At 37.7% G+C, this 25080-nt stretch overlaps 1 protein-coding gene across 14 annotated transcripts in view; it reads right to left on the minus strand.

Annotated features, from left to right (window-relative positions):
- Window positions 1-25080, minus strand: part of GRIP1 (glutamate receptor interacting protein 1) — a 310240-nt gene that overhangs the window by 129215 nt on the left and 155945 nt on the right. For 2 of the 14 annotated variants that reach the window (XM_068190153.1, XM_068190148.1), the window contains exon 1: window positions 20948-21200. The exons of the other annotated variants lie outside the window; for them this stretch is intronic. In XM_068190153.1, the coding sequence (XP_068046254.1) occupies window positions 20948-21002 (55 nt within the window). In that variant the 5' untranslated portion in view covers window positions 21003-21200. Of the gene's footprint in view, window positions 1-20947; window positions 21201-25080 lie in introns of those variants that run through there. 14 annotated transcript variants of the gene reach the window in all.

A 25080-nucleotide genomic window follows, 5' to 3' on the forward strand; every position in this document is an offset into this window, starting at 1 on the left:
GTTTGAATTCTTCAGGATTGAAGAGTGGAACCTAAGTTCCCACATACTGGGGAGCTGGCCTGGAAAACTCAATCTTTCTGTGGACTCAAGAGAACCCTCAGCTTGCCGCACTCTCAGAATTACCTGCTGGCTAATTCAAGCTAAATTCAAGTGGTGTGCCAGCAACGCACAAGCTCTTGCTGACACCTTTGTCCAGCTGAACTCCCACCTTTTTGGCCAATTCTCTTGTACACTGCATAGGGAACTTGGGTATCTAGCAGGAGGTCTGTGAGTTTAGGATCAAGCATAGTAGAGATGCACCTACTTTCTCAGCATCAAGGTGCAGATCTAGACCAAAGTGACAAAACTAACATTTTCAAAATTAATGTGGGTACTTATGCCTCTATATCTCAGTGAAAAAACCTGTTACAGTTCACCTGCTGGCTTTTCCACACTTCTTGTTAAAAGAATTTATTGTTTAAGTTAATTTTCCCTATCATTTGTCAAACTTAAGATTGAGTAGCTCCTCCAGAGACTTTTTAAAGAACTTGAACTTTTTTGTTCAGAAATATTAGATGTAGAACAGTAAAACATTATCAGCTGTATTTCTAAATCCTACACATGCTATGGATTTCTACAATTATATTTATTAGTCCTAATTATTTTATATACGGGTAAAAGATGCCTCAAGTTATTCCCTCAAGTACATCCTTATTTTCATAACAGGCAAATACCTAAAGGCTGTGAAAATGTATTTATTAATTACACATACTATGGAAGACAGAAAGAGTTTCATCACTGCCATTTTATTCAGCACCGGAATTTCCAGAGTGTTGCACCAAGAAAGAATTAGAGACAGAGCAGAGGCTCGAAGGCCTATTGCTTTTGCAAACAATCTTCCTCTCTGGAAGCCAGACTTTATAGAAGTCTGAATCCCCAGGAAAATTACAAAGATTCTTATACGTGACTTGATAATAAAAAGATAATGAAATCACAACAGTGTTAAAGAAGCAGACAGGCTAAAGTGCCTTTGTTTGTTTGGCTGGTTGGTTTTTTGGGTTTTTTTTTTTTGTATTCTCTGAACTGTTAATTTCAAATTAAAGCAAGATGAAATCTGAGGTACATGTCCTAGCCTCCTAAAGCTCTGCAGAGGAAACACAAGTGTGAAATTGGAGCTCTTTTGAGGAAGTTTTGAAAACCTGAATTGATAAAACTTACACTAAAAATCCTACTATTTGTTTCAAAGGGGATTTGGTTCAACAAAGTAGGAAAAACTAAAACCAGAATATTTGCAAGTTGATAGATGACTTGCAGAAGCCCCTAATTGCAAACTAATTACTTTTGCCAAATGTTGCTATGATCTGTGAGAGATCTCTCTCTATGAGAGAATGTTCTTTATTGTAAGAGCCTGAAGATGTCATAGTCCTGAGCTACTGCAGTTGAACTGGATATATATACTTAGACTTGGGGAGGGGATTTGTAAGGGCTGAAAAATAAGACAATTGCCATGTGTCAAACATTGGTCTAATGCTCAGCACATGCTTCTGCAACAGCAACTCACAGTATAATGGGCGTCACCAAATAGGTTTTTCAAGGTTCTTTCACTGTAGTTTGATTCTCTTGAGGCTGATTTTGCTTATAACAAGTTTCATATCTCTCAGAATGTACAAAAAACCAAAGCATTATGTATATGCATGCCATATGTGCTTTCTTGTATGCATATAAATCTATAGCCATCCAAATGTCTCACCTACTAATACATGCTTATTCTCTCAATACCTGCATAAATATGGTACACAGTTTTTTAACAAATACCAAAAATGGTCATAGTAATGTACAAGTATAATGCTGTAAAGCCACCAAAAAGACAAAAGCAGAATGCATAATGAAGTGAAGTGCTGCTTCTTCCTGCCAGTAATTACATTTGCATAAGAGCAACTCCAACCACTATCATTTATCATTTCTGGGGGTAGAAATCTATGACTGTATGTTACATATTCTATCCAATTAAGAAGCCTACTGCAGCATTAGGAATATCTGTTTAGCATATATGATATCCTTGAAAGGTTTTCAAGAAATACAGAAAACATACAGCTACATCTCTTGCAGTACTTCATAATTTACCAAGCACAGCAAGTTTGAAATGTACTAACAATGCAACTGGCTGCTAGCCTAATCTCCTAATGACCTGCATTTCACAGTTGTTAACACAGTTATCAGAGTCACACTATCACCAGAATTCTGATGAAATGAAGTGGGAATGATAGCAAAATGCTTCTCAATACTCATTTTAATGTGATTTTTTTCCAACGAGTTTTACTATTTCTATTCAGAAGAAAGCTGCAGCAGTATTTTCACTGGAGTGCAATTTTTCAAATACTTATCCAAACCCTACAAGACTAATTAATGTGCACAAAATTCAGATAAAATTATTCATATATAAATAACTTTCGAAAGAATTAACCCATGCAAACCTACTGGATGGCTCAGGCTAATACACAGAAGATAATTAAAACATAGACTTATGAAGTCAAACTCATTAAGAACCAGCTATAAAACAGGATGTGATCTTGTTTGAAATCTTTCATCTCAATCTTTGAAAATCTTTCTCATCCTGAGGAATTTAACTTCTTACTAAGGCTGGGAATAATTTAACTCCCAATTAGAACTTCACCTGAATGCCTTATATACAGCACTCCTCTATCTGTGGCACAGCAAACATCCCTGTATTAAAATTGCTACCAAGTAAAATGTCCGAATTTTATACTTTATGGTTTAAGAACTTCCTTCAAAATTAGTCCAATACTTAATCTGTGCACAAGCATTACTTCTGCATGTACAGAAATAATAAGTATTTGTAATTTATTTAAGTCCTTGCAAATTTGTGTGTCACAGAAATTCAGAAGGTATTCCATTATTAACACCTATGTTAAGCTCCAGCCTGAAGAAAGACTGAGCCACTTAGTACTTCACCCACTGTACTGTTTATTCTGAAGTTAAAGCTGAATAGGCATAAAATGAGTTTTTCAAGGTTCCTTCATGGCCCCTGGGACTCATTCTGTCTTTAACAACTTTTAAAACCCTCATGATGCTCAGAATCACACAACAGCTTCTTTCATGGAAGCCTGTATCAAACTGCACTTGCATCCAGCTTAATATTTCTCCTTTACCCTTGGTGCCTACACCAAGCAATTGTGGGAGGCCATGAAAAACTCTCAAAGACATGGTGACTTGCCAGTCATCTTTAAGCCAAAATTCTATGATTCTCTCTCCACCTCACTACCTGTTTTTAAAGTAACAAAAGAAAGGTCACTCTAACCTCCAAATAAAATACACAAGCATCCATTAATACGACATACTTCCCATCTTTCATATTTTATACAAATATGATTGATGTTTCCCACTGTGTATAATTCCTTGTGGAATTCTATTTTTCAACATTGAAAAACAAAATTATTTCAGTGAAAAACTGGTGATTAATCACAATCAACTGTCACAACTAATTTAACTTTAATTCCATGAAAAGCTTTTCTATACAATCCAAGTAAAGATATACATTTTAATGTGCAGGTGAAGAAAGCAATAGCATACTTAATGTACTTTTTTTTTTTCCACTGAGAAAGTAGGTTCTCCAGCTTTAGAATACTGAACTATTGCTTCTTTCTACAAAGTTATTTACAGCTCTACATGAAGTACAGATATATTTGGCATTACTTTTCAAATGCTTTCATATATTGGTATTTCTTTTATATGAGTCCTGTTAGTTTACAGGACAACATTTAAGTGTTTCAACTGAAAGGATGCATCGTTGGGAAGAACTCACCATATCTGTTTTCCCTCAGTATAGAATACATCAGACCTTATAAAAAAGCTGAACTTCCTTCAAAACTGGGGGAAAAAAGAGTTTTCTGCCTTGGAAGAAGGAGTTTGCTGTGCATTCTTAATACATTTCAGAAAAAAAGATGAATGGACAAATTGAGAGAAGTCATTGTAACACTACAATGTGACTGGTACAAAAGGCAGAGAGAACTGCAGAATAACTCTGTCCATTCCACTGGTACAGCTGCCTATACTTACAGCAATGGTAAAACTACTAACATGGTGTAATTTAATGCAGTGTGTCTTTTCTATCATCCTAATTTATAGTTATATCCCTTTTCATATCCATCCTTAACAAGATTATTAAGGCAATTCATTAGTTATCATCACTATACTTTCAACTCTTGGCTTAAGTACACTATATAATTCACAATGCTAGGATGTGTAAGAGCCATGCACTGATCAGAAAGCTAGAACCAACAAATAAATGAAATCCACAGTTTAAAGTTTTGGGGTGACACAAGGAAAACCACCTCTATCCCCCAGGAAATGAAAGCTATTATCAGTTACTTGATTGCTTCATAGAATCGCCCACTTTTACCACAATTGGAACGAAAGCCCTGAAAGTCTATACCAGTACTTAATGATGCATTTAGGAAACTAACATTGCATTAGTAGTTTGAAATGTTGCATGTTTGGAAATAGCTGAATGACTTCAGGTCTACCCTCTGCCTCAGAAAAGATGAAACTGGATATGTAATTCTCCTGATTAATATATGCCTCCATAGATAGAACTTCAAAATTTCTATACATAGCATGAATTATTCAATGTATGTGTGAAAATGGCATTATTTTATACTGTGGGACACGTGAATATTCAATGGCTATTTCCAACTGCAGCAAGACTTCAATTTCTGAAACTTAATTTATCTTTCACAAATACCTAGTGCAAAACAATAAAGATATCTAGTGAAAAGATACAACTTGAGGGAGATCAAAACCAAATTCAATGGCAAAGAAGTATTTCAATAGATTCATGTTTCCTAGTTGTTTAACCAAAAACTCACAGTCTGGAGATACCGATGTCTTCTCAGGTAACATCCGTCACTCAGAGTGCCTCTCCTTACAGTTGTTTCTGGAAAGCTCTTTTGTTTTCTTACACGTCAATGTCAGGACCCAGAGTCAAGGTCAGGGATTACATATCTTTCCTTGGCTCCAAAATTTTAAGCAGGAAGTGTGGCCAGGTAACATGAGGCTCTGCTTATCCCCATCAGATCCATCCTCACAGAGTTTGTTTCCTGTGGTGGCCTAAATCCAGACCACCCCACAGGCAGTGAAGGGGAATTAAAGCACAGAAGCCTCACAGTCCTGAGGTGAAATCATAGCACCCTGGCTCAAAAGCAAACTACCACAAACCAGGATAATATTTCCAACCTTACCTTTAAAAGGCTCTAAGAAAAAAACATGAAAGGACAAGCATCAAATTATTTTTGCCACATCATGGAGTTGTATCACCATCTTTGGCTAATATCCCTTGACAGAGGATAAAAAGAGACTGGAAACTCACTGAGAGCCCACGGGAATTGCTGAGTATAAAGAGGGGACTTGATTGGACCACAGCCGTTAATGATGTTTTCCTTATATTTTATCCAAGACACGTGGCTTCACAGTTTGTGTATGCAAATAGGAGCCACTCCTGCTCCTGAAGTCAGGGCTGTTTTCAGAAAGGAGAAAACAACTACAGGAAAAAACATGTGAATGTAGTGTACACAGAACCTGTTACCATGTAACTTCTTTAATGTATAACCACAATTGCCTTAAGGCACAAATATCAATCACATTCACACTATAAAAATAGTATCTGATAATTTGAGTTATTTTCTGCACAGCAAACTAGGAGACAAAATTCTGGCATCTTATAAAAATCAAAGAAAACTCCTATTTTACATTAATTACTGTCATCACATTACTGTAGGGTTTGCCAAATCAGTTAAAGGACACATTTTACTCTGAAGAGGCTCTCTCAAGTAACAAAGAAATAGGCAATTAAAAAAAAAAAAAACAAAACAAAACAAAAAATTATTACAAAACTGAATAGAGGTGATCTCAGACACAGTCAGGAAACAAGGAAACACAAATGTTTAGTGTTAAGAACCTAAAAAATCCCGGCACCTCTCTGCCAAATTACTGATGTGGAATATAGTGCAGCAGTGAGAGGTGTTTGGCAAGCATGATACCACATGACCATGAGGAATTAAAAATATTTCCAGCCAAAACAGAAAATTCTTTACCATCCTTGGAATGAAATACTTGTCACCACCCTCTTAACTGTTTCTCTCTTAAAATGAAGAGCTATAATAATGTACATTCACGAAGTCTAACCTCCACAATTCTCTCACCATTCTCCACTTGAGTGTGTTTCATTTTGTTTATAAATACAAATACCACTTAAAAAAGACAAAACAAAAAAAAATGTATTACAGAATATAACAGTGATTAAAACTATTTTTTTTAGAGATCTGCAAAATCAATTTTGAAAAGAATATATAATCAACTCAATAGAGCATCAAAAACATGATTCTCAATCTGACCAAAAAGTAAAGTTACCAATTTTTTATAATCTGAGAGTTTCAGGTATTACTTCAGCCAAAATCTTCATGATAACAGAAGGATAATTATGTACAACTTCAAAGCAATGATTACCAATTCTTAATGGTCTCCAAACTACTGCCTTGTGAAAACATTAGCAATCCAAAATACAGCTACCTAGAAGTGCTGTAAGATGTTCCGAATAAAACTATATGAAATGGTATAACTGCTAAGGTTTGAGTACTGACAGTTTTAAGAGTTCAGTCAGAAAGGCACTTGATTTGTACAGAGTGAAAAATACATTTATATATCTATATAAATACATAGATATAAAAATATTATCCCAGCTAGGTAGCAGCAGTGTGAACTGCCTGCATTTTGTCTGACAGCATCTTCCACTCCTGAGAATATTGTACCACTGCAGTATTAAGACGGTCGCTTGAGAAATGGTTGAAACAAGCCATCATTTGCTAGAATATAAACCCAGAAATTAAATTACAGCCAACATTTCTCAAACTGCCAGTGTTTTAGACAATTTTATAGAATAGCCAAGTTGTATTACTGACAGATACCTTTCACATCAGTAAAACAGAGTTTTGAAGCATTATAAGCCATTATTATAAAGAAACTTTCTGACTCCTGATCAGTGCACCTTTGCAGCAACAACTTGTTAAAATACACACTATAAATTTATTATGCCTTGATAAATTACAGGCAGATACAGCTGTGACTTTTAGCAACATGAAATGCTGGGGAACAGAGACATTTAAAGACTAAGGACTTTAAATCCTTAGGGAAAGGACCTTAGGATAAGGACTTCAGGGGTCCAAGGATCACTTAAAGAATGATGAACTACTGAATACTATATAAAAGACGGTGCATTTCTCCAGCCAAGCTTATGTGATGAGCCCTCATGTCTACATGGTACTGTTCCTGCAGCATTACAGCTGGAAATAATCTGGGGATCATCCAAAAAGTCTGCCAATTACCACCCATCAAAATTCCAAGCTGTGATTTCTTACCTATCCTGAGTGTGACAGATTTGACAGAGTTGCAGAAATGCTCTCCCAACATTAACTGTCATGTAGCTGCTCGATCCCCAGTCTAGCACAGCCATGCTGCTCATCAAATACAAAGCATCTGTACATATCTTATAAATATGGTTGTATAATACAACCATATATATATATATATATATATATATATATATATATATATATACACACATATAAATACATATATAAAGGTCTCTAAACCTTAACAATCAGAACCTGGCCAGCTTTTCCTTACTAAAAGGATCTCTTTCTTCTTATATCTGACACCTGGGGCTAGAGCACAGTATGCATTCAGATTTTCAGTGTTTGCACCTACAATTTTGGTTCTCCAGACTTTGTTGGAACAGCTACAGAGAATGCTTTCAAAACCAAATCTGAACCAGTAAGATTAGAAACAGAGAAACAGGTTTGTATGTGCTCATTGGCACAGACACCACGAAAGGAGAAGCTGAAGAGAAGGAGGCCAAGAACAAAACCTGAATGTAATTCATGATTCAAGGAGGTGGTATTAGATGAGCAAATGCTTCAGCAATATGCTGAAACCATTAGCAACTTCAAATCAGACAGACAGTCCCCATGGATTCATGTCATAAAACCTACATTTACAGGAAGACTATTCCCCTTTGCAGGAAAGGCTTACCAAGTATAAAAACCCTTGTAATGAAAACCAGCAAAGAGAATAAATTACCATACATTCTTTGTATTTCAGCAGCTCAGATAAAAATGTATGAGCTTCACGCTCTCTGCATGAGAACATTCCTGGATATCCCAATGACACCCTGATTGCAAACAAGGATGGAGAAGCTTTAATCCAAGCACATTCCCTCTGTTTTACTTACATAATCTGTGTTTGCTGTTCTTCCTATTAAAGACAAAGTTGATCTTGAAATAGGGGAGGTCTGATTTTGTTCATCTTAACTCTTAATTAAAATTTTAAAAACCTTAACAGCGCAGACATGTTTCCCCCTCCACATTTGCAGGGGAATATGGGATCCATATCATAAAGTATGCAGCAGGTACGTTTTCCAGAAAGTTCTCCTAAGGAAAAAGGATTAGCTACCATGTTTGAAGCTTTATGATGTTCGTGTAGTGAACAGAATGTTATTACTTTTGTTAAATGCTGTAAAGCCACTATGTTTTACTTATTTTATATTTATCATCCAAATTGGAAGACCAGTGGTTATCTCTTAGCTCTCATAACTTCAGCTCTCAAAGAATTATGAATTTGGGACTGACTATTCAAATGTCCTGCAACATTCTTTCTCATATTATTCTTTTATGCTCTGGATTAATCTATTAAAAATCATCTTTACAGATTCAGCAAATGTCAACCTTTTTGGTTGCAGATATACAACAACAGTAATGCAACTGTTGCAGTGAACATGACAGCTGTAGATTTATCTCACTCTTCTAACGAAATTAAAATTTAGAATTATTACTTCCTAAATTGTTCAAATCTTTTATTGCAGTTATTTGGGATTTGAACTGTTAGCTATAACCTCTGGCTTCAGCAGTAAGATAGCTATTGTATGTGTGTGGCCACATATGTGTGTATATAAACACCTATATATTTACACAAACACATATATGCTCCATTTTTCATGATTTTCAGTTGTTTTAGTACCTTCCATAACAGTGAAAATTAAATGCAGAACAGAAGCTTGCTTTTCTTGATTTCATTTGCAGACCCCTTGAAAATAGTGCATGGACTGTGAATAGCTCATGGGTCCCTCACTGAATTTTTCTGCTGTCACTGCCCATTATGCTGCCCATTAAGTTTTGTCAGAATTATATACAGATTTCTTCCTGAGTTTGTAAATTGTTCATGGTAACTTTGCAAGAGTCACTTGGTGTGTTATCTTCAGCTTTGTAACCAACACTAACCAGTCTTGAAGTTTGTTTCTGAACAGTAATTGCCTACTCCATCCTTCTGCTATTCACCACAATTTCTGACATCTTCAAGTATTCTTCTGCTTCCATCTGTAAAGGCGCAGGCTTCACATATCACTACATTTGATGTCTCAAAGATAAGCAGTATAGATATACAACACATTAGATAGATCTTTTGCTCTTGGATAAGAAACATAATAATTTTCGTTTAAATCACTGTTTATCCTCTTTCTTCACGTTCAATCACAATGAACCACAATTGTTAACAGAATTAAACCAATAAAATCAAATCACATTCTGATTCTCAAACTTGGGCTTATAGGGAAATCTCAAGAAAATATCTGAAAATGAAATTTTGAACAGCTTAAGAAAACAAGTAGAAAACAAGACTAATAAAAAGAATCTGAAAATTATTTCAGCTAACCATAAATCACTCAAATGCTTGAAAATACAGTGTTTCAAACAGCTCCACTAAGCTCCACCTCTTCTGGTATCTTTTGGTATGACAAAGATGTCACTGTGGGACAGGCTGGGAAACTTACGGGGAACCAACATAAACACAAGACAGTTTCTCTTTCCAACATCATCCCTCTGCTCTTTTCTCTTTATGGTAGCATGGATAGTAGAATTTGCTGTGAAAAGATCACAGGAAATGTCACTTACTTCATTACTCTATGACTAATTATGATTAAATAGATGGTGGGGGAGCTCATTACAGTAATTTTTTGGCTCCTGCATAATTCCTGAGCAATACTTAAAGGAGAGAAACTTATCATGCTGTGAATGAGCATCCGAGTGGATGCCCAATGGTGCTGAATGCTACCTTCAGTGGGACACTATGCTGCAAATGTCAACTCAGGTCCTAATTTCTTCTAAGGCAGCTGTCCATAATATTTCATCAGTATCAAGATGATATTGCTTAAAATTCTCTACTGAAGATGCCATCAAAGTAACTTCAAAGTTTCCTATACACAATTGGTATCTCACAGATGTATTTTAAAATATCTATTATAATATGCTACCCAGGGCATTACTTGAACCCCTGACAAACTGAATAATTGCCTCAGCATGTTGGCCTGGAGTTTTCAAAATGCACTGGATGTACAGACACAACATGCAAACCCCTTCAAAATGGTCCACGTGGCCAATGCCCATTCAAGAAGGTCCCACGTTCCCAACTGTCCAATGGCAGAAATCAGGAAAATGTTTGGAAGTTTTGTTCTCTTGGAAACCATGAAAAAGAAATAGCCTGGATTCAGTACTACCTTTGAGATCTACTCTACCCAGCTACCTATTTGCAAAGGTAAAGGCACTTTTGACAGTCAGGTAAAAAAAACACCACCAAAACACACAGTACACCGTAGCAACACAGTAGGTCTGAAATATGTGTTGAAAGTCAAACTGACTTGTCTAGAACTGTTAATGAACATTTCAATTATGGCTACACTGAGATCTGAAATCTTGGAGACAGCTGAAAAGCTCAGTACTGGGTACGTCCCAGCCCAACCACTCCAAGTTCTCAGTCTGGATAAATTGTAAGGATGTGAATCCCATGAAAAATAAGAGCAGAGTTTATACTCACATTCCTGCAGGGAGTAAGTGATGAAGATTTTCTGTTAGACTGGACAAAGGAGATCTCCACACTGCGCTACTGCCACAGATGCAGCAAAAGAGATGTCAGCCTTACTCCCTGGGGCTACAGCTCCTACCTCAGTGCAGCTGTCAGCCAACACCGAGCAGCTGCTCTTCAATATTACATAGCATATGTGCATAGGAAGGGGACCTCACACGGGCATCTGCAGGAACTGCTGCTGCTGGTTTGGTGGCCTTGCCTGAACTATCCCAACAAGGTCCATAACAGCAGCATTGAAGAGGAAACTCTATTCTTCTACAAAGGGAACTCAAGCGCTTCCTAAGGCATGACCTACCTTCCACTTGTGTATCAGGACAGGCTCCTGCTACCTTGGAAGCTGTGGAACATTGAGTAAAAGTGACCTTTGGGTACATTTATCACTGCATTACACAGCTCCGGGGTGAAAACAGAGACAAAATGTAACTAGACAATCTCTGGGACTGCTGAACTTTCCAAGGAACTCCTTCACCAACCCTGCACTTTCCTGCTATTTTTTTTAAAGTAGTAAAACAAAACCAAAACTAGAATCCTCATTTTCTCTGTTCCTTCTCATTCTTTGAGGAAACAGCTATTAAATAAAAAGTTTTTCTGTCTGTTTCTTTTTGAAGAATGTAATTTCTTTTTACTTTCAAGCTTTGTAGAGGTCTTTGGTTTGTTTGGTTTTTTTTGTGCAGTAAAAAAGGACTGTTCATGTTACATATTAGCTCAGGCTGACAGGTTTTATCTCAGTTCCTAACTCCTTTTAGCTCAATGAAACAAAATCTGCAGTAAGTTTATGCTAAGGTTCAGCAAAATGGATTCCTGACCCACAGGTGATATAATAATATCACATTATCTTAGGGTCTACAGGAATTTATGTGTATAAGCATGTCAGTAAAGGAAAAAAAAAAACCTATATAAACCCTGTCACTGGAAAGCTTAAAAACCTCAAAGGTGCCCTCCTTGTGGACTGCTGGGGAGAAGGAAATGATATAACAAAACTTAAGGCTCCTGTCATGGTAGGAAATTTCATCTTTGCTATTCATCACTGGCCTGTGATACAGAGGAGAATAACATGGCCACAGTATATTTGCAAATCTGCACTGGTCTCTAAGAGGTCACAACACATACTGGATGCCCAGGAAAACAAAACTAAACAAAACAAAAGCCAACCAAAACTAAATGTCAGAAACAATTTCTTCTGCCAGACAGAGCTGTCAAATTCTAGCTCACTAAAAGTATAAATGTTTCCTTAAGATCAGTGTGGATTTAAACTGTGCTTTACTGGTGACATTTACCAATGCACTATGGTAATGCAGTCACTGGAATAGCTGGTATTTCCTTGCTTAACATTTTTTTCTACTCACTGTTGAGAAGCTAAGGCAGAATAAGCCTGTTAGATGTGACACTATTTCCAGTAACACATTTTCCCCCACAAAACTATGTCTAGTGTTTGTCTTTTTGTAATCAGTCCAATCTGGAGCAATTTTTCTGCCCCAATACACTTTTAGGGAAGCCTCCTTTACTAATAACAACATAATTCCCAACAGCATTAATAAAAACTGCACACGAGCAGTTCAAGGGATAAGACTGAAGTTGAAGTGGAGACTTACATAAAACTTTTCTTTTTTATGTAATAACAACATTCTGGGCTGAAGCTTTAACTTTTGCTTAGAGTCTTAAAAGGTTCTTAAATATTACAGGAGTGCTGCTTTAAATCAAACACCCAAAAGAAGAATGGAGGCATAAAGGATGAGTATCTTTAGAAGTTCATACATTTACAAGATGCCAACAGGACTTGGCCTGCAGTTTCTGAAATATCAGAAACTGTGTGGTCAGCAGGACCAGGGCAGTGATCGGTCCCCTGTACTCAGCACTGGTGAGGCCACACCTTGAATCCTGTGTTCAGTTCTGGGCCCCTCACTACAGCACAGACTGGGAGGTGTTGGAGTGTTGCCCTGTTCTTTTAAAAGTTTTGAAGTTCTTTTAAAAGTTTTCTATGCCTTCTGATGTTTACATATTTCTACTAGAATTCCTCACACACCGTTCATGTAAATAATGGTTGTTTTGCATTCTTCTTTGTAAGAAGAGAGAATTGATAAACTGTTGGTTTGACCAGTGTGGTTGGAGAGGTGGCAATTTCACCCTCCAATCCTCTGTCACTTTTAGAATTCTGTATATTACAAGATCAGAAATAAAACTTCCTCTTTTCCTTCTTTTACATCTTAAGTAAATGCGTGAGTTGTTTTGTGTCGTAGTGCGACACTGGACCGTGTCCAGAGAAGGGCAATGGAGCTGGTGAAGGGTCTGGGGCACAAGTCTTGTGAGGAGCCTCTGAGGGAGCTGGGGGTGTTTAGCCTGGAGAAAAGAGGCTCATCGCTCTCTCCAATTACCTGAATGTACACAGGTAGAGGTTGGTCTCTTCTCCCAAGTAAAAAGTGATGGGATGGGAGGAATGGGAGGAAATGGCCGCAAGTTGTGCTGGGAGAGACTTAGATTGGATAATACAAAAAAATCCTTCATGGAAAAGGTTGTCAGGCACTGGAACAGGCTGCCCAGGGAAATGGTATTTAAAAGATGTGTAGGTGTGGCATTTAGGGACATGTTTTAATGGTGGACTTGGCAGGGCTGGGTCAATGGTTGGACTCAATGATCTTAGAGATCTTTTTCAATCTAAATGATCCTAAATTATTCTGTGAGAGTGAGGGAATGACATAGTAGTTGTGGTAACACTGAGGTAAATCAGTTTTAATGCAGAAGGTTCCATTAATTTATATAATTAATATTTTTTAAAATTTAATATAGTATTTTTTTCCTTGAGAAAAAAAAAAAACATTTTATGAACCACTCTCTTTTTGCCTGCAGCTTGCTAAAACTTGGCCCTATGTGATATTCTCCAACCAGGGCAGTCCTCCCTGCATGCCCTGCTGAGCAGCCATCTCCCCAGCCAGTAGAACTCCTGCAGGAAATGCAGATAGGGCAGAAGAAATGAGATTACCCTTTGCTGATTTACTGACAGCTGCTTGCAGAGGTGCTGTAACCTATGCTGACAGAGACAGACTCGCCTGCTTAGAGGCCATGCCTAGAGCAGGACCTTCCCATGGCAGAAGCACATCAGCAGCATCACAATATGAAATGCAGATGGGGCACTACTAAGCAGAGCCATGCTGGAAGACATTAAGATGCAGAAATCTGCCTTAGAAGGCAGGTATACTCTCACCCTACTGCACAGTGTTTCTCAGATTCCCAGACTAGGATTATATAAAGCTCATGAGAGAGTGAGTCCATTCTTCACACAAGGAACCAGAGCCCATTTCCACCTGGAGCCTCAGCTTGCAATATATTCCTAAAACACCTAGGCAGTACTACACATGCTAGAAAAAAACACTTCCCATGTTTTCCATGTGTAACTGATATCAGAGCAACCACATCCGATACCAGCTGGTAATATCTGATAGATAAAAGATAACTAATGGCCACTTACCATCTCTTGATATGATTTCAGATTTCCCTTCACACCTTACAGATGCCTGCATGCAATTATATCTTTTTATCTAAACAAAAAAATTTCTCTGCAGAACTCCAGTCATACACACACCCTCCAACCATAAGGGCTGCAGCAGTGCTCCTACTTTAACTAGTACATGCTAGATTTGGAAAGTATTTTTATGTCTTTCTTTTTTGCCAAAGCATCACACAGATTGGTTAGTATGCTGCTGTGCTTCATATCATCCTGAATAATTAATAAAGAGTTTGCCAGTTCTTGAATATATTAGTGGTGAAGAAATATTGCTTGAACTTGTGAACTGTGTTTGGCTCGCTCCAGAAGAGAAAATCCTTTCTCCTTTCATTACTTTTTACAACAATAAGTTCAAAGAATTCTTTTGAACAAAAAGACAATATTGCGAACTAATAATGCTCATTAAATATAATAAATCTGCCTCTTTGTTCTTCACATACTAATTGCTGGCAAGCCTAAATACCAATTATAAAAGGAACATCTTAACAAAAATTCATATCTCTCCCCCTCCTTCAGCAATCATAATGCAGGCACTTACAATTTCAAAGCAATCCTAAAACAATCCTGGCCAAGGGCATTCTTAAGTACAAATAAAAAAGTCAAAATGGGTGAAAAAATCTAGAAGGGAAAAAGTCGTGCAGTGTCTTCTCTACTTCAGTAACTGCTCCTAACCAGCAATGAACAAATGGGAGTAGGAGGACAGCGTTGTCCCCAAGACTAGCATGGATCGACTGAGTGACATAAAACAGGTCATGGCCACTCTTTGCCTTCATTTTCTTATCTGACAAACAAGTCTTGCAACATTTTTTTTTTAAGAAAACAAAACAAAAAGTTCCAAGTAGTACCAAGGAATGCTTTTGTTTTGTTTTGGTTGTTTATTAAATTTTATTTACTACATCACAAGCACTAAGAGCAATGTCAGAACTTCCCTTGCTGACAGATGTCCACAGCTCTCCCCTGTGGACTCTCTCCTGTCTTCTCACAAAGTACCCACTAATGGCTAAGGAAGGGCTGCAACTCTGGAGGTGGCCCTGAAGTTCCCACATGCTAGTGGAAAAGAAAGTTTCCAGATTTTGGTTCTACTCTTTATTCTTTCACTGTATTTTGTTTACTAAATCAGAAGAAGCACAGAAGTCACTTTCAGAAATAAAGTGCAAAAAACTTGGAGATATGGACAACTTGGATAAACAGGTGTTGAGTATGAGAAACCTCGAAGTGTATTTCTGAAACCCCAACCAAATGCATAAAGCCAACAAATCCTTACTGACTGCCTATTTATAGAAGTTACCAGACACTTAGAAGTTTTCTGAATCTTCAGAACTAATTTTAGAAAGACAGGGAACCAACCTATGTTTAAAAGTCCCTAGAGATATTGTTACTTGAGATTTTTACTTCACTCAAAGCAAGCTGTTGACTCAGTTCTAGTAGTTAAACTTGTATTTTTATAAGCAATATATTGGCAAAAAGAGACCACATAATCAGAATTACTATTAAAATAATTTAAAGGCTAGTGACCTGGGATGAGTCTCTGAAACACTAGCAAGTTTGTAATAAGATACTATATAGCCTCAATGTCAAGTCTTAAACACCATTTTAATTCCATACTTTAAAAAAAAAAAAAAATCTGTCTTTGTCCATGTTGTAGTTGCTTGTGCGCAAAGCAAAATATAACCTACTGTTATAGGTAGGTTTCCGAATGTCCAGCTACATTCAGAATTCATCCTTTGATGCTTTAGGCCCCAATCCAATTTCTAGATAACCGATCATCTTGTAAAATGGAGTGCAGCATCTTGCCTTTAAAGCTTGCTTTATCTCGCTGTATTGGAAACATACTGGGAGAATAAAAATATACGTCTGCAGAAAGGATCTGTATGCGCAGTAGGTGATAAATTATCCTGAAGATAGGCTATAAAGCTTTGATGGGTGAGAGGCATTCCACTCAGCTCCTCATGCTCTGCCCCGTGTAACAACAGTTGACATCTTTATCAGAGTGCTCCTATTCTGTTTCCATTATAATAAAATCCAGAATAACTTCACTGATCTGTGTATGTGCAAAACTGCATTCCTGACTCTAACGAAGAGACCCATTTCTGTGATCAACTTTATACTACAGACACAGCTTCCTAAAAGTGCTTTCTTTTGGCTAATAAAGGGAAAACACAAACGTGTCCATACATCAATTAACCACAGCCAAGGCTTTGTAATACACTACTTGAAAGGCAATTTTTAAACTACAAAGTGGTTAATTTACCTGTAAACCTGACTAGCCTACACATTTCAGCAACTTTTCACTATTGTATGCTACATATGTATATTGCTCACTGTTGTACTTAATATAATAACTGTAAATTTTATTTAGCATACATATGCAATGTAAGGGATTACCACAGGCTCTTTGGTAAGCACAGCATACTGCTCAATGCCCACGGTCTTATATGAATAAACTGGGGGGGGAAACCCTAGTGTTTCTCCACTGCACAAAAAAAAATCCTATAATACAAGCAGCTGTACGAAGTGCAGATTTGTGGTTGCTCTTACAACTACAAATGTGCCCTTTCCTTATATTCACTTTGTCCAAATGTAAGCTACCATTCTCCCTGAGCCCGGTACTTCTCATCGTGAAAACTATAAAAACAGCTACAACTTCAGATTCTTAATGTAGCTTTTGGCTTACCATGCTCCTTTGGGATAGAAAGGAGATAAAAAATTTAAATAATATATAAAAATTACAAAACTCTCTTCTCAGTGCAAATTTTAGTACCTAATATGGTAAGAAGATACCTTTTCTCTTTTCAGAACCTTTTAACTACTTCCTACATTGCTTAAAATGTATATACATGCACAAAGAGATGCAAATACATATTGATAATCACAATAAAAAGAGATTGAGCCAGCAATATTTCAGCTCAAAAGTAAAAGTATGAAAGATTTATTAATGAAAGAAAAAAGGTAATTACAGCACAAACTCCCATCCACAATAAACATTTTGGCAGCTATTAAAAATGCATAATGGAAAAATAGCATAGAAATAACAGACTGTGTAGAAACAACAAAACCAGAATTTTTTTTTTTTGTTCTTAACTAGATAGACTAGATCTAAATTCAAATCATGTCTCCACAGCTATGAGAAAAGTCTCACACAGCATCGTTCTTGCAAATTGCATCATCAAATAACATAATACTTTTCTTTCATGGTTGCTTGTTAATGGACACAAATATGAAGCTTCATCTGACCTTGGTAACATAATTTCATTACTGAAAATATATTGACCTCCAAAATAAAGGCTCACAAAACTGAAGTGTAATACACATTAAGGGACCTAATCTCACAGTCTTCTAAATTTCCTGCATGAGTAATTATTGTGCACTTCTTGTTTGCCACATCTTTTGCTTTAAGAGGGGGTGATTGGTACAGTGGAAATACAGAAGAAGACTTCTGTACAGCAGCTGCAGCAGCCACAGTAGCACTTGTACCCACAGAGGCAATATGGCACAAAAGGAGTGCGTGAGCAGGGGCAGCAGTGAAGCAGGACTGAGGGGCAGGGGGCTGGACTGGAAGATGTTTGAAGATTTTTTCCAACCCAAACCATTCCATGATTCTTTAATTGTGCCTGTCTCCTATGAATGGTGTAAGTTTGAAGGCAGAGAACAAAGAAGACGACTAATGCTCCCATGTGAAGAGGACCATGGAGGTGGGGTCAAGAGAGGTAAGGGATATCTGTTGCAGGCTCTGACTCACAACTATGGGAAGGAGTGGGTACTGACTGGGTTTTGGAGAGTATTCCCACTACTAAATGATATTTTTGCTTTGAAATTAGGTCACAACACTTCTCTGATTGAAATTTGCCTTGAAATTATCTCACAACACTTCTGAAGATTCTCCTGCCAGAATATTTTTTCAATTACAAAGTAAGTACAATGCAAAGAAACACAATGCACAATGCAAAGAAACACAAAAATAACCTCTCCTTTTTGCTTTGAAAAGTTAAGGTGTAGTACAAGAAGAGGGGAGTACAATTGCTATAAAATAAAATATTGCCTGAACACCTCCTTACTGGAAAGAATTACTTTTAGAGAGTCTTCAGTTGCCCAGATGAGGCATTTCTGTTTATCTGCAAGATAACAGGAAATGAAGCTACAAGCTTACTTTGTCAAGACAGGCATTAAAAATGACACAACATACATAAAGCAGATATTTCCACATTTTGATGCATAGTTAACCACACATCTTTGATTAAAAACACAAGACACTAATCTAGTGTGCAGCACGCTTGTATCTTTTCACCACAATAGGGCCTGAAAGACAGTAAAGAAATTATTTTGGGGAACTGCACAAAGCTACAGGATTAGTGCAGAAGAAGAAGACCCTAGCAGAGACAGGCTGGGGGCAAGTACTAAAGCAAGGAAAACTGCTTTTGGAGCAAAGGAGCTCAATGAATGTGCAAAACCCCATGCTTAGCAGGTTAGAAGGAAAGGAGATATTCCAGCTGATACAGCAGCCGGAGTTTACCAGCTGTTAGCAAGAATCCTGTCCACAGTAATAATGTGAAGGCCCATCCCTTTTCTCAGCTAGGCTGTGTTAAGCACTCCATAACTGTTGTCTGAGATGCAAATATCAAGGCCAAAAAAAACAGAGAATGAGATAAAAAAACTTAAGATTTCACTCAAAACAGTGAAAATTCAGGAACCTGTCAATTAGGAGAGCAACGCCAGTCCAGTGTGCATATGGCTTACAGGAGAATATATGAACATACCCCTAGACTATCTTCTTCTTTATCAACCAGAGACAAGCATAACGCACACTAATGTAAAAAATCAATAGTATCGTGCCAGCTCCTATTGGGAGGGAGTGGGAGGAGCAAAGAGTCTCAATGGTAGTTAAGATTATTTCAGAGGAGAAAAAACCCACTAGCCTGAGTTCTGTTGAATGATGGAAGCGTGAAATAATTAAGATGGCTATGATGTATTAGATTATTGATTATTCACAGGGAAACTGTATTTAAGTGGAACAAGCACTCTCATCAGTGAGTAACTAAATTACTGCCCAGATCTGTCTGATAAAGACATCAGCAGACAAAAAGGTTGCTCTGCTCACACCAGAAAAAGAGAATACACTGACTTTCAACGTGATAAACATGTAATAGAGCTACCAGAATAGAAACATTTCACACAAACGAGAAAAACAGGCATTACCCAGCACAGATTTGAAAGAGAAGCAAATCTACTGAGAGGGTAATTAATAAATATTTAAGTTCCTATGTTTTGAACAACGTGACCCCACTGAGCAATCTAAATAAAAGGAGAATGCTTATATAAGTTTGATTGCAGTATTCTTCTCTTTTCCTATTACTGATCTCATTGTATTAGCATTGCTACCTTTTCATGCTTCTGCAAAATAAAGCACTAATTGATTTTGAGCTATACTGACTAATAATCAAAGACATCTGATTTTTCAAGCTAAGCTGATAAAAATAGATTCAGTCACACATGGATGTATATCCAGCTGCACAGTAATAGCCATGAAATATTTCACAGCACCCAAGATAAAAAATAGAAGCTTCTTATTTGCAGACACATAATGCTATTACAATGTTGGAAGTTTCCATCAAACATCAAGCTAAAATCCCAAATCAAACCTTTTTACACAGAGAAGGAAAAAATTACCAAACAGAAGAGATTTTTAAAAACATAAAAGTTATTTTTAGAAAATAAGGTATGTTCATTCCTGAGCAGGGAAGGTGTCCTAGGCAGGTTTTCACAGATCTGCTTTAACAATCACACAGGACTCAGGGTAGTATTTTAAAGTTCCGAGCAAAACGAGAGACTGCAAAGAATTACAGTAAGATAAAATGTATACTGCTCTAACAGGCAAATTAACTTCAGAAGACTGACATGAGAGTGCAGCCCAAAAAAACACACACTGCTATCCCTACTTCATCACACATAACAGCCTTCGGCATCTAAAGCACAGGTAAAAATAGCTCGCAAAGGACATGAAACAACAGAAATTCATCCTGGATATCGGTCCAGGACAGCAGTGTCAGTTGTTCCTAGTAAGGCAGAGTGTGCACTGACCCAGGAGGGATGCCTCTCAGCAGTTAGCAGAAATACGAAACAGTAACACCTCACAATAACTTTGGCAATTCACTTGGGAAAAAAATCCTCCTTCTAGCAATAACAAAAAAAAAAAAGAAACAAAAAAAAAAAAAAAACCCACCAAAGAAAAAAGAAAAAAAGAAAAAAAAAGAAAAAGAAAAAGAAAAAAAAACCCCAAACCCCAGGATCTGTCTTCCTAGCAGGACCACAGCCTGGGACATGTAGGAATGTTAATTGAAAGAGCTCCTACACCCTCCTGTATCGGGAATTCTTTGTTGCCTGACAGTACATTGGAAGGACGGTCATATTTAAAAGTAAAAAAATCAGGCTGTGTCTCTGAAAGGACGCAAGGGAGTCCCTGGATGAGTAAGAAGGAAAGCACATTACCTTTAGCAAGTCTCCTCAGGATCTGACAGCGGCATTTAAAAGAGACAGCTATCATTCTGGCTGCTTGCCTCCCCTGGCAAAGCACGCTCGGGGCTCTGCTTGGGTGAATGCAGCAGCAGCCTGTGAATTCCTCCTCCCGCACATACCAGGCAAAAGGTAGCCCTGGCGGGGAGTGACAAAGCTTAATTCCTCTTGGCTGATGCAGAGATCAGCTCCGTGTCATCTGGCAAAGCTGTGTCATTCACTACTAGCGCCGTCACCACCACCTGCATCAGGAGATGCAGGGCTTAAAAAGCCATATTTCTCTACAAGCTAGAAAGCATCTAGCTGCACACACAGACACGGATATTAGAGGGACACATCCCCCAGCCTCTCACGTTCCCTGACCCTGCAGGGAGTGATGGTAGCTGTGCCAAGCAAAGGGCCCCACATTTCAACAAGACACGGTGATTTTTCTCCTCCTTCCTCGTATCTATCCTTTCCCTTAGTGTTTCCTCTGGATAAATAGGGCAAAACCACCAGGAATCCTCCTTCTGGGAGAGAAGGAGCCCATTTCAAATGGAAATATTCTAATCAAAGCATATTAAAGATTTAATCCTACTGATCTATAAGGAAGAAAAAAGAAAAAGCCTGATTTGATAACCAGGAAAGCTTTTTGACAATTGTAGACAAGTATATTACAGCCGGTGGAGCACAGACCATAGTGGGAGGGAGAGAGTGGAGGGAATTGATGGATTGTTGTGTGTGGGCAGGACCACCAAGCATTTGATCACACAAAAATAAAATTATGCTGAATAGAAAACACACAGCGAATCGAGTTTTCTGTGTTCACTAAAGGGAGAAGAGAGCAGGCTTTAGAGCAGCTGAACTGGCCAAACATTGCACCATTTGTAAGATTTCTTCAGCTCACAAGGAGTTTTATGCCCTCTTATGCCTATTCAAACAGCAAGTTAACCTTCTTTTACTATCCATTCAGAAAATTATGAAGTAGAGCATACCATTTAAACTAGAGTTCCATACCACTTTTACGGACAAAACTCCATACACATTCTAAAAACCAAGCAAGCAAACCAAAATATTCCATATAGAGTTTTTCACATCAAATCTGTGCACAAACCTCAAGTCCTGCACCAGACACTCTCCTTTAAGACAACAGATAATTATTTCTTTCTCAAGATTTATGCTTCACTTGAACAATATATTTTGAACTGGTTCATATATTGTATCCCATTCATGTGCTTTGATTACAAAATTGCTTAGTTTATCTTCTGCCATCTTTTATCCATCACTGTATTTAATGTTATGGTGCAGTGTCATGGTGCACATCTTCTACCACCAGATAGAGCAAGCCAGGAGGAAGCTCAGACAGCTTTCACACTCTGAGCCCTTTCTCCCTCCCTGCCTGCTCTTCACTGCATCAGCAGCTCTGTGCTTCCCACAGTCCAACTCAAACTACTATTACAGTGATTGTTTCTATTATTTTTGTTTTATTGGTTAGAGCAACAGCCATATTTCCAAGGGTAAGGTGAAACATTCCATCAGCACCGCTGTAATTGCCTAGACAGACGTGGTCAAAATTGATTTTATTTCATTGTCATTAAAACCAGATAGGGGTAATCGAGTCATCTGTTCACCAACCTTGTTATTGCTTCTTATAGCTGCTCTTGTACCAGAGGGCCACAAAACCCAGCCAGTGGAACAGCAGATGCACCTGAAGGCGTGAACTGATGGCTCCATCCTTGGAAGCACAGACTTCTGGCCAAGAATGGACAGGGCATACTTGCTGCTCTCTTTCTGCAGACTGGCACCCAGAATCTTTATTACTGCCTTTTCATCTGCCAGATGCCTGACCTCGATGCCATAAACCTTGCTGGACCCAGGCAGACCAGTTTGAATACTTGCCTTAACTCACAGGTAACCAGAAGATACTGCCAAGATGATTGTTTGGCGGCCCTAACATTTGTTCTTTGATTCTTCCCAGTCAGCTGTAGGGTCAGCATTGTCTGCTCCAGGCAGTAAGTCTCCACTCCCACCTCTTTGCATATGGACCTTGCCACCACCTGCCAGCATCAGTGCCAGGTGAGCCTGCAGTGCTCCTTCTGCCCTTCAAAAGATGATGATTTTGGTAAGCAGGACTCAAATCAAGAGTCCGCTTCTGTGCAATATTAACATCATTGAAGACTTCTGCTGGGCAAAGAATGGCAAGAGGTTGTATCTACACCATGAAGAAGAACTGCTTGCTGCTTGCCTTTGTGATATGACTTCATGACTTACCCTGGTTCAGCCCCTTTGGCAGAGGGTGAAAAACAGAGGACAGTTACAGAGCTAAGAGGCTGCAAAAGACAGACTTCAGACACTGGAGAAAAATCAAGCCTTTAGGTAAGGAAATGCTGAGTCCCAATGGGATTAAGTAGAAATGTATAAAATTGTAATAACTGTACAGAAACTGTGATATAGATGCAAAACCTGCAGCAGACTTGGTCAGATAAAGCTTTACTAACAACTAAAGGATCCATTCATTCCTTGATCCAAAAAGCTTATTGTGTTGTTTACTACTTCTAGAATACTTGTGTGTATGTTAAACAGTCTCTGAAGCTCAGCAATAGTCACTTCCAAACAAGTCAATTGGATAATTTTTTGCTTTTGTTTCTTCCGACAATTTTTCTGTCAAACCACAACACCTTGCCAAGGGAGGTCATGTACGGATTTGAATTTCTCAAAAAGGTTTCAGAAGACAAAGAATTCATACTTCAAATCCAGCATGGAACATAATGATCTATTGCATGTACTGAGTATTTTTTCCTCATTTTTGCTAGGTCTAAAAAAGATCCAGTTATTGGAACAATTTCTAAAATATTCACTCATGATAGACACAGTTTTATCACCTTCTCTCAGGACAACAATCTTGAGGATTAACACAACTGTTCTTGTCCAAAGTCCTACTCCTGAAATTAATTTAACTATACCTCATGTGTTAATATGTATTTTTTTACCAAATTGAGTATTTTGTGGTTTTGAAATGTTTCAACATTCCAAAGACTCTGCAGCTGGAATCAAGAGGGAAAATGGGAGAGAAGGTAAAAACAAAATGGTATCTAATAGTATTAGGAGATCAAAAACCCTCAGACATACTAAAAATTATTTATAGTCTATGTAACACAGCTTAAACTCTTAGTAATTATATTTATTCTTTTTTATTAACTCAGCTACATATTTAGTGACAATTTCCTCTGGACTCATCTGTACAAATCTTTTTCATTGTGATCCTTTTGGGCAGCAGCATGAATTTTTATCACTTTTTTTGCTGCACTCACTCCTTTTTTCAGGAGTCTTAAAGATTATTTTTAAATCTAGAATATATATATAACACACAAATACTTTATCAACTGAATTTTTATTCCTAAGTACTCAATAGAAGGTCACTAGATGAAAGAAGCTTATATTTTCATATGATAAGACAGGCAGTGTAATATATGTATCCTATTTAACACAAACTTCTGGTTGATCTTATCAGATCACATTAGCTGAAATAAATGAATCAAAACATGTTACTATCTATTACACTTCTCTGTAGGATAAAAAAAGCAATGAAATTTCTCTAAATTAAATTGAAGATTACAATCTTTATACAGTGTGACATTCAGATACAATGAGGAAATTTCTGTAAAGAACCAGTATTCAATGAAGAATACAAATTCTGCAAAATATGAAATTGTCTTTGGGGAAAAAATGGAGTTTTCAAAAAATGAACTTCTTGTGTAGAATACACACCCTTCTGTTTCACAGGAATATACACACCTGGAAGACACCCTAGGTATAATTCTACTCATGCTGCATCAAACATTTCCTTTCATACAGTGACTGAACAACACCTTAAAACTAGTTCCACACCATCCCCTCTTTCACTTGTCAGGGGATTTGTCCACATGAACTGCTATAATTGGTTTTGGATGTCACATGCTACTGTTTTTCTTTATGCCCTAAGTTTGTGTGTGACCACACGGAAGCAGATGCACCACAGAGAACTCATTTAGTCACAGTGATGTTCACCATAGACCCAGACCTTTAAAGAAAGCTAACCCATGGGGTCCAGTGAGGACAGAGATGTATTTGAACAACGGTATCAGTAAAAC

The sequence above is a fragment of the Anomalospiza imberbis genome, chromosome 5 (genome assembly GCF_031753505.1).
Source record: "Anomalospiza imberbis isolate Cuckoo-Finch-1a 21T00152 chromosome 5, ASM3175350v1, whole genome shotgun sequence".
Classification (NCBI taxonomy): domain Eukaryota; kingdom Metazoa; phylum Chordata; class Aves; order Passeriformes; family Viduidae; genus Anomalospiza; species Anomalospiza imberbis.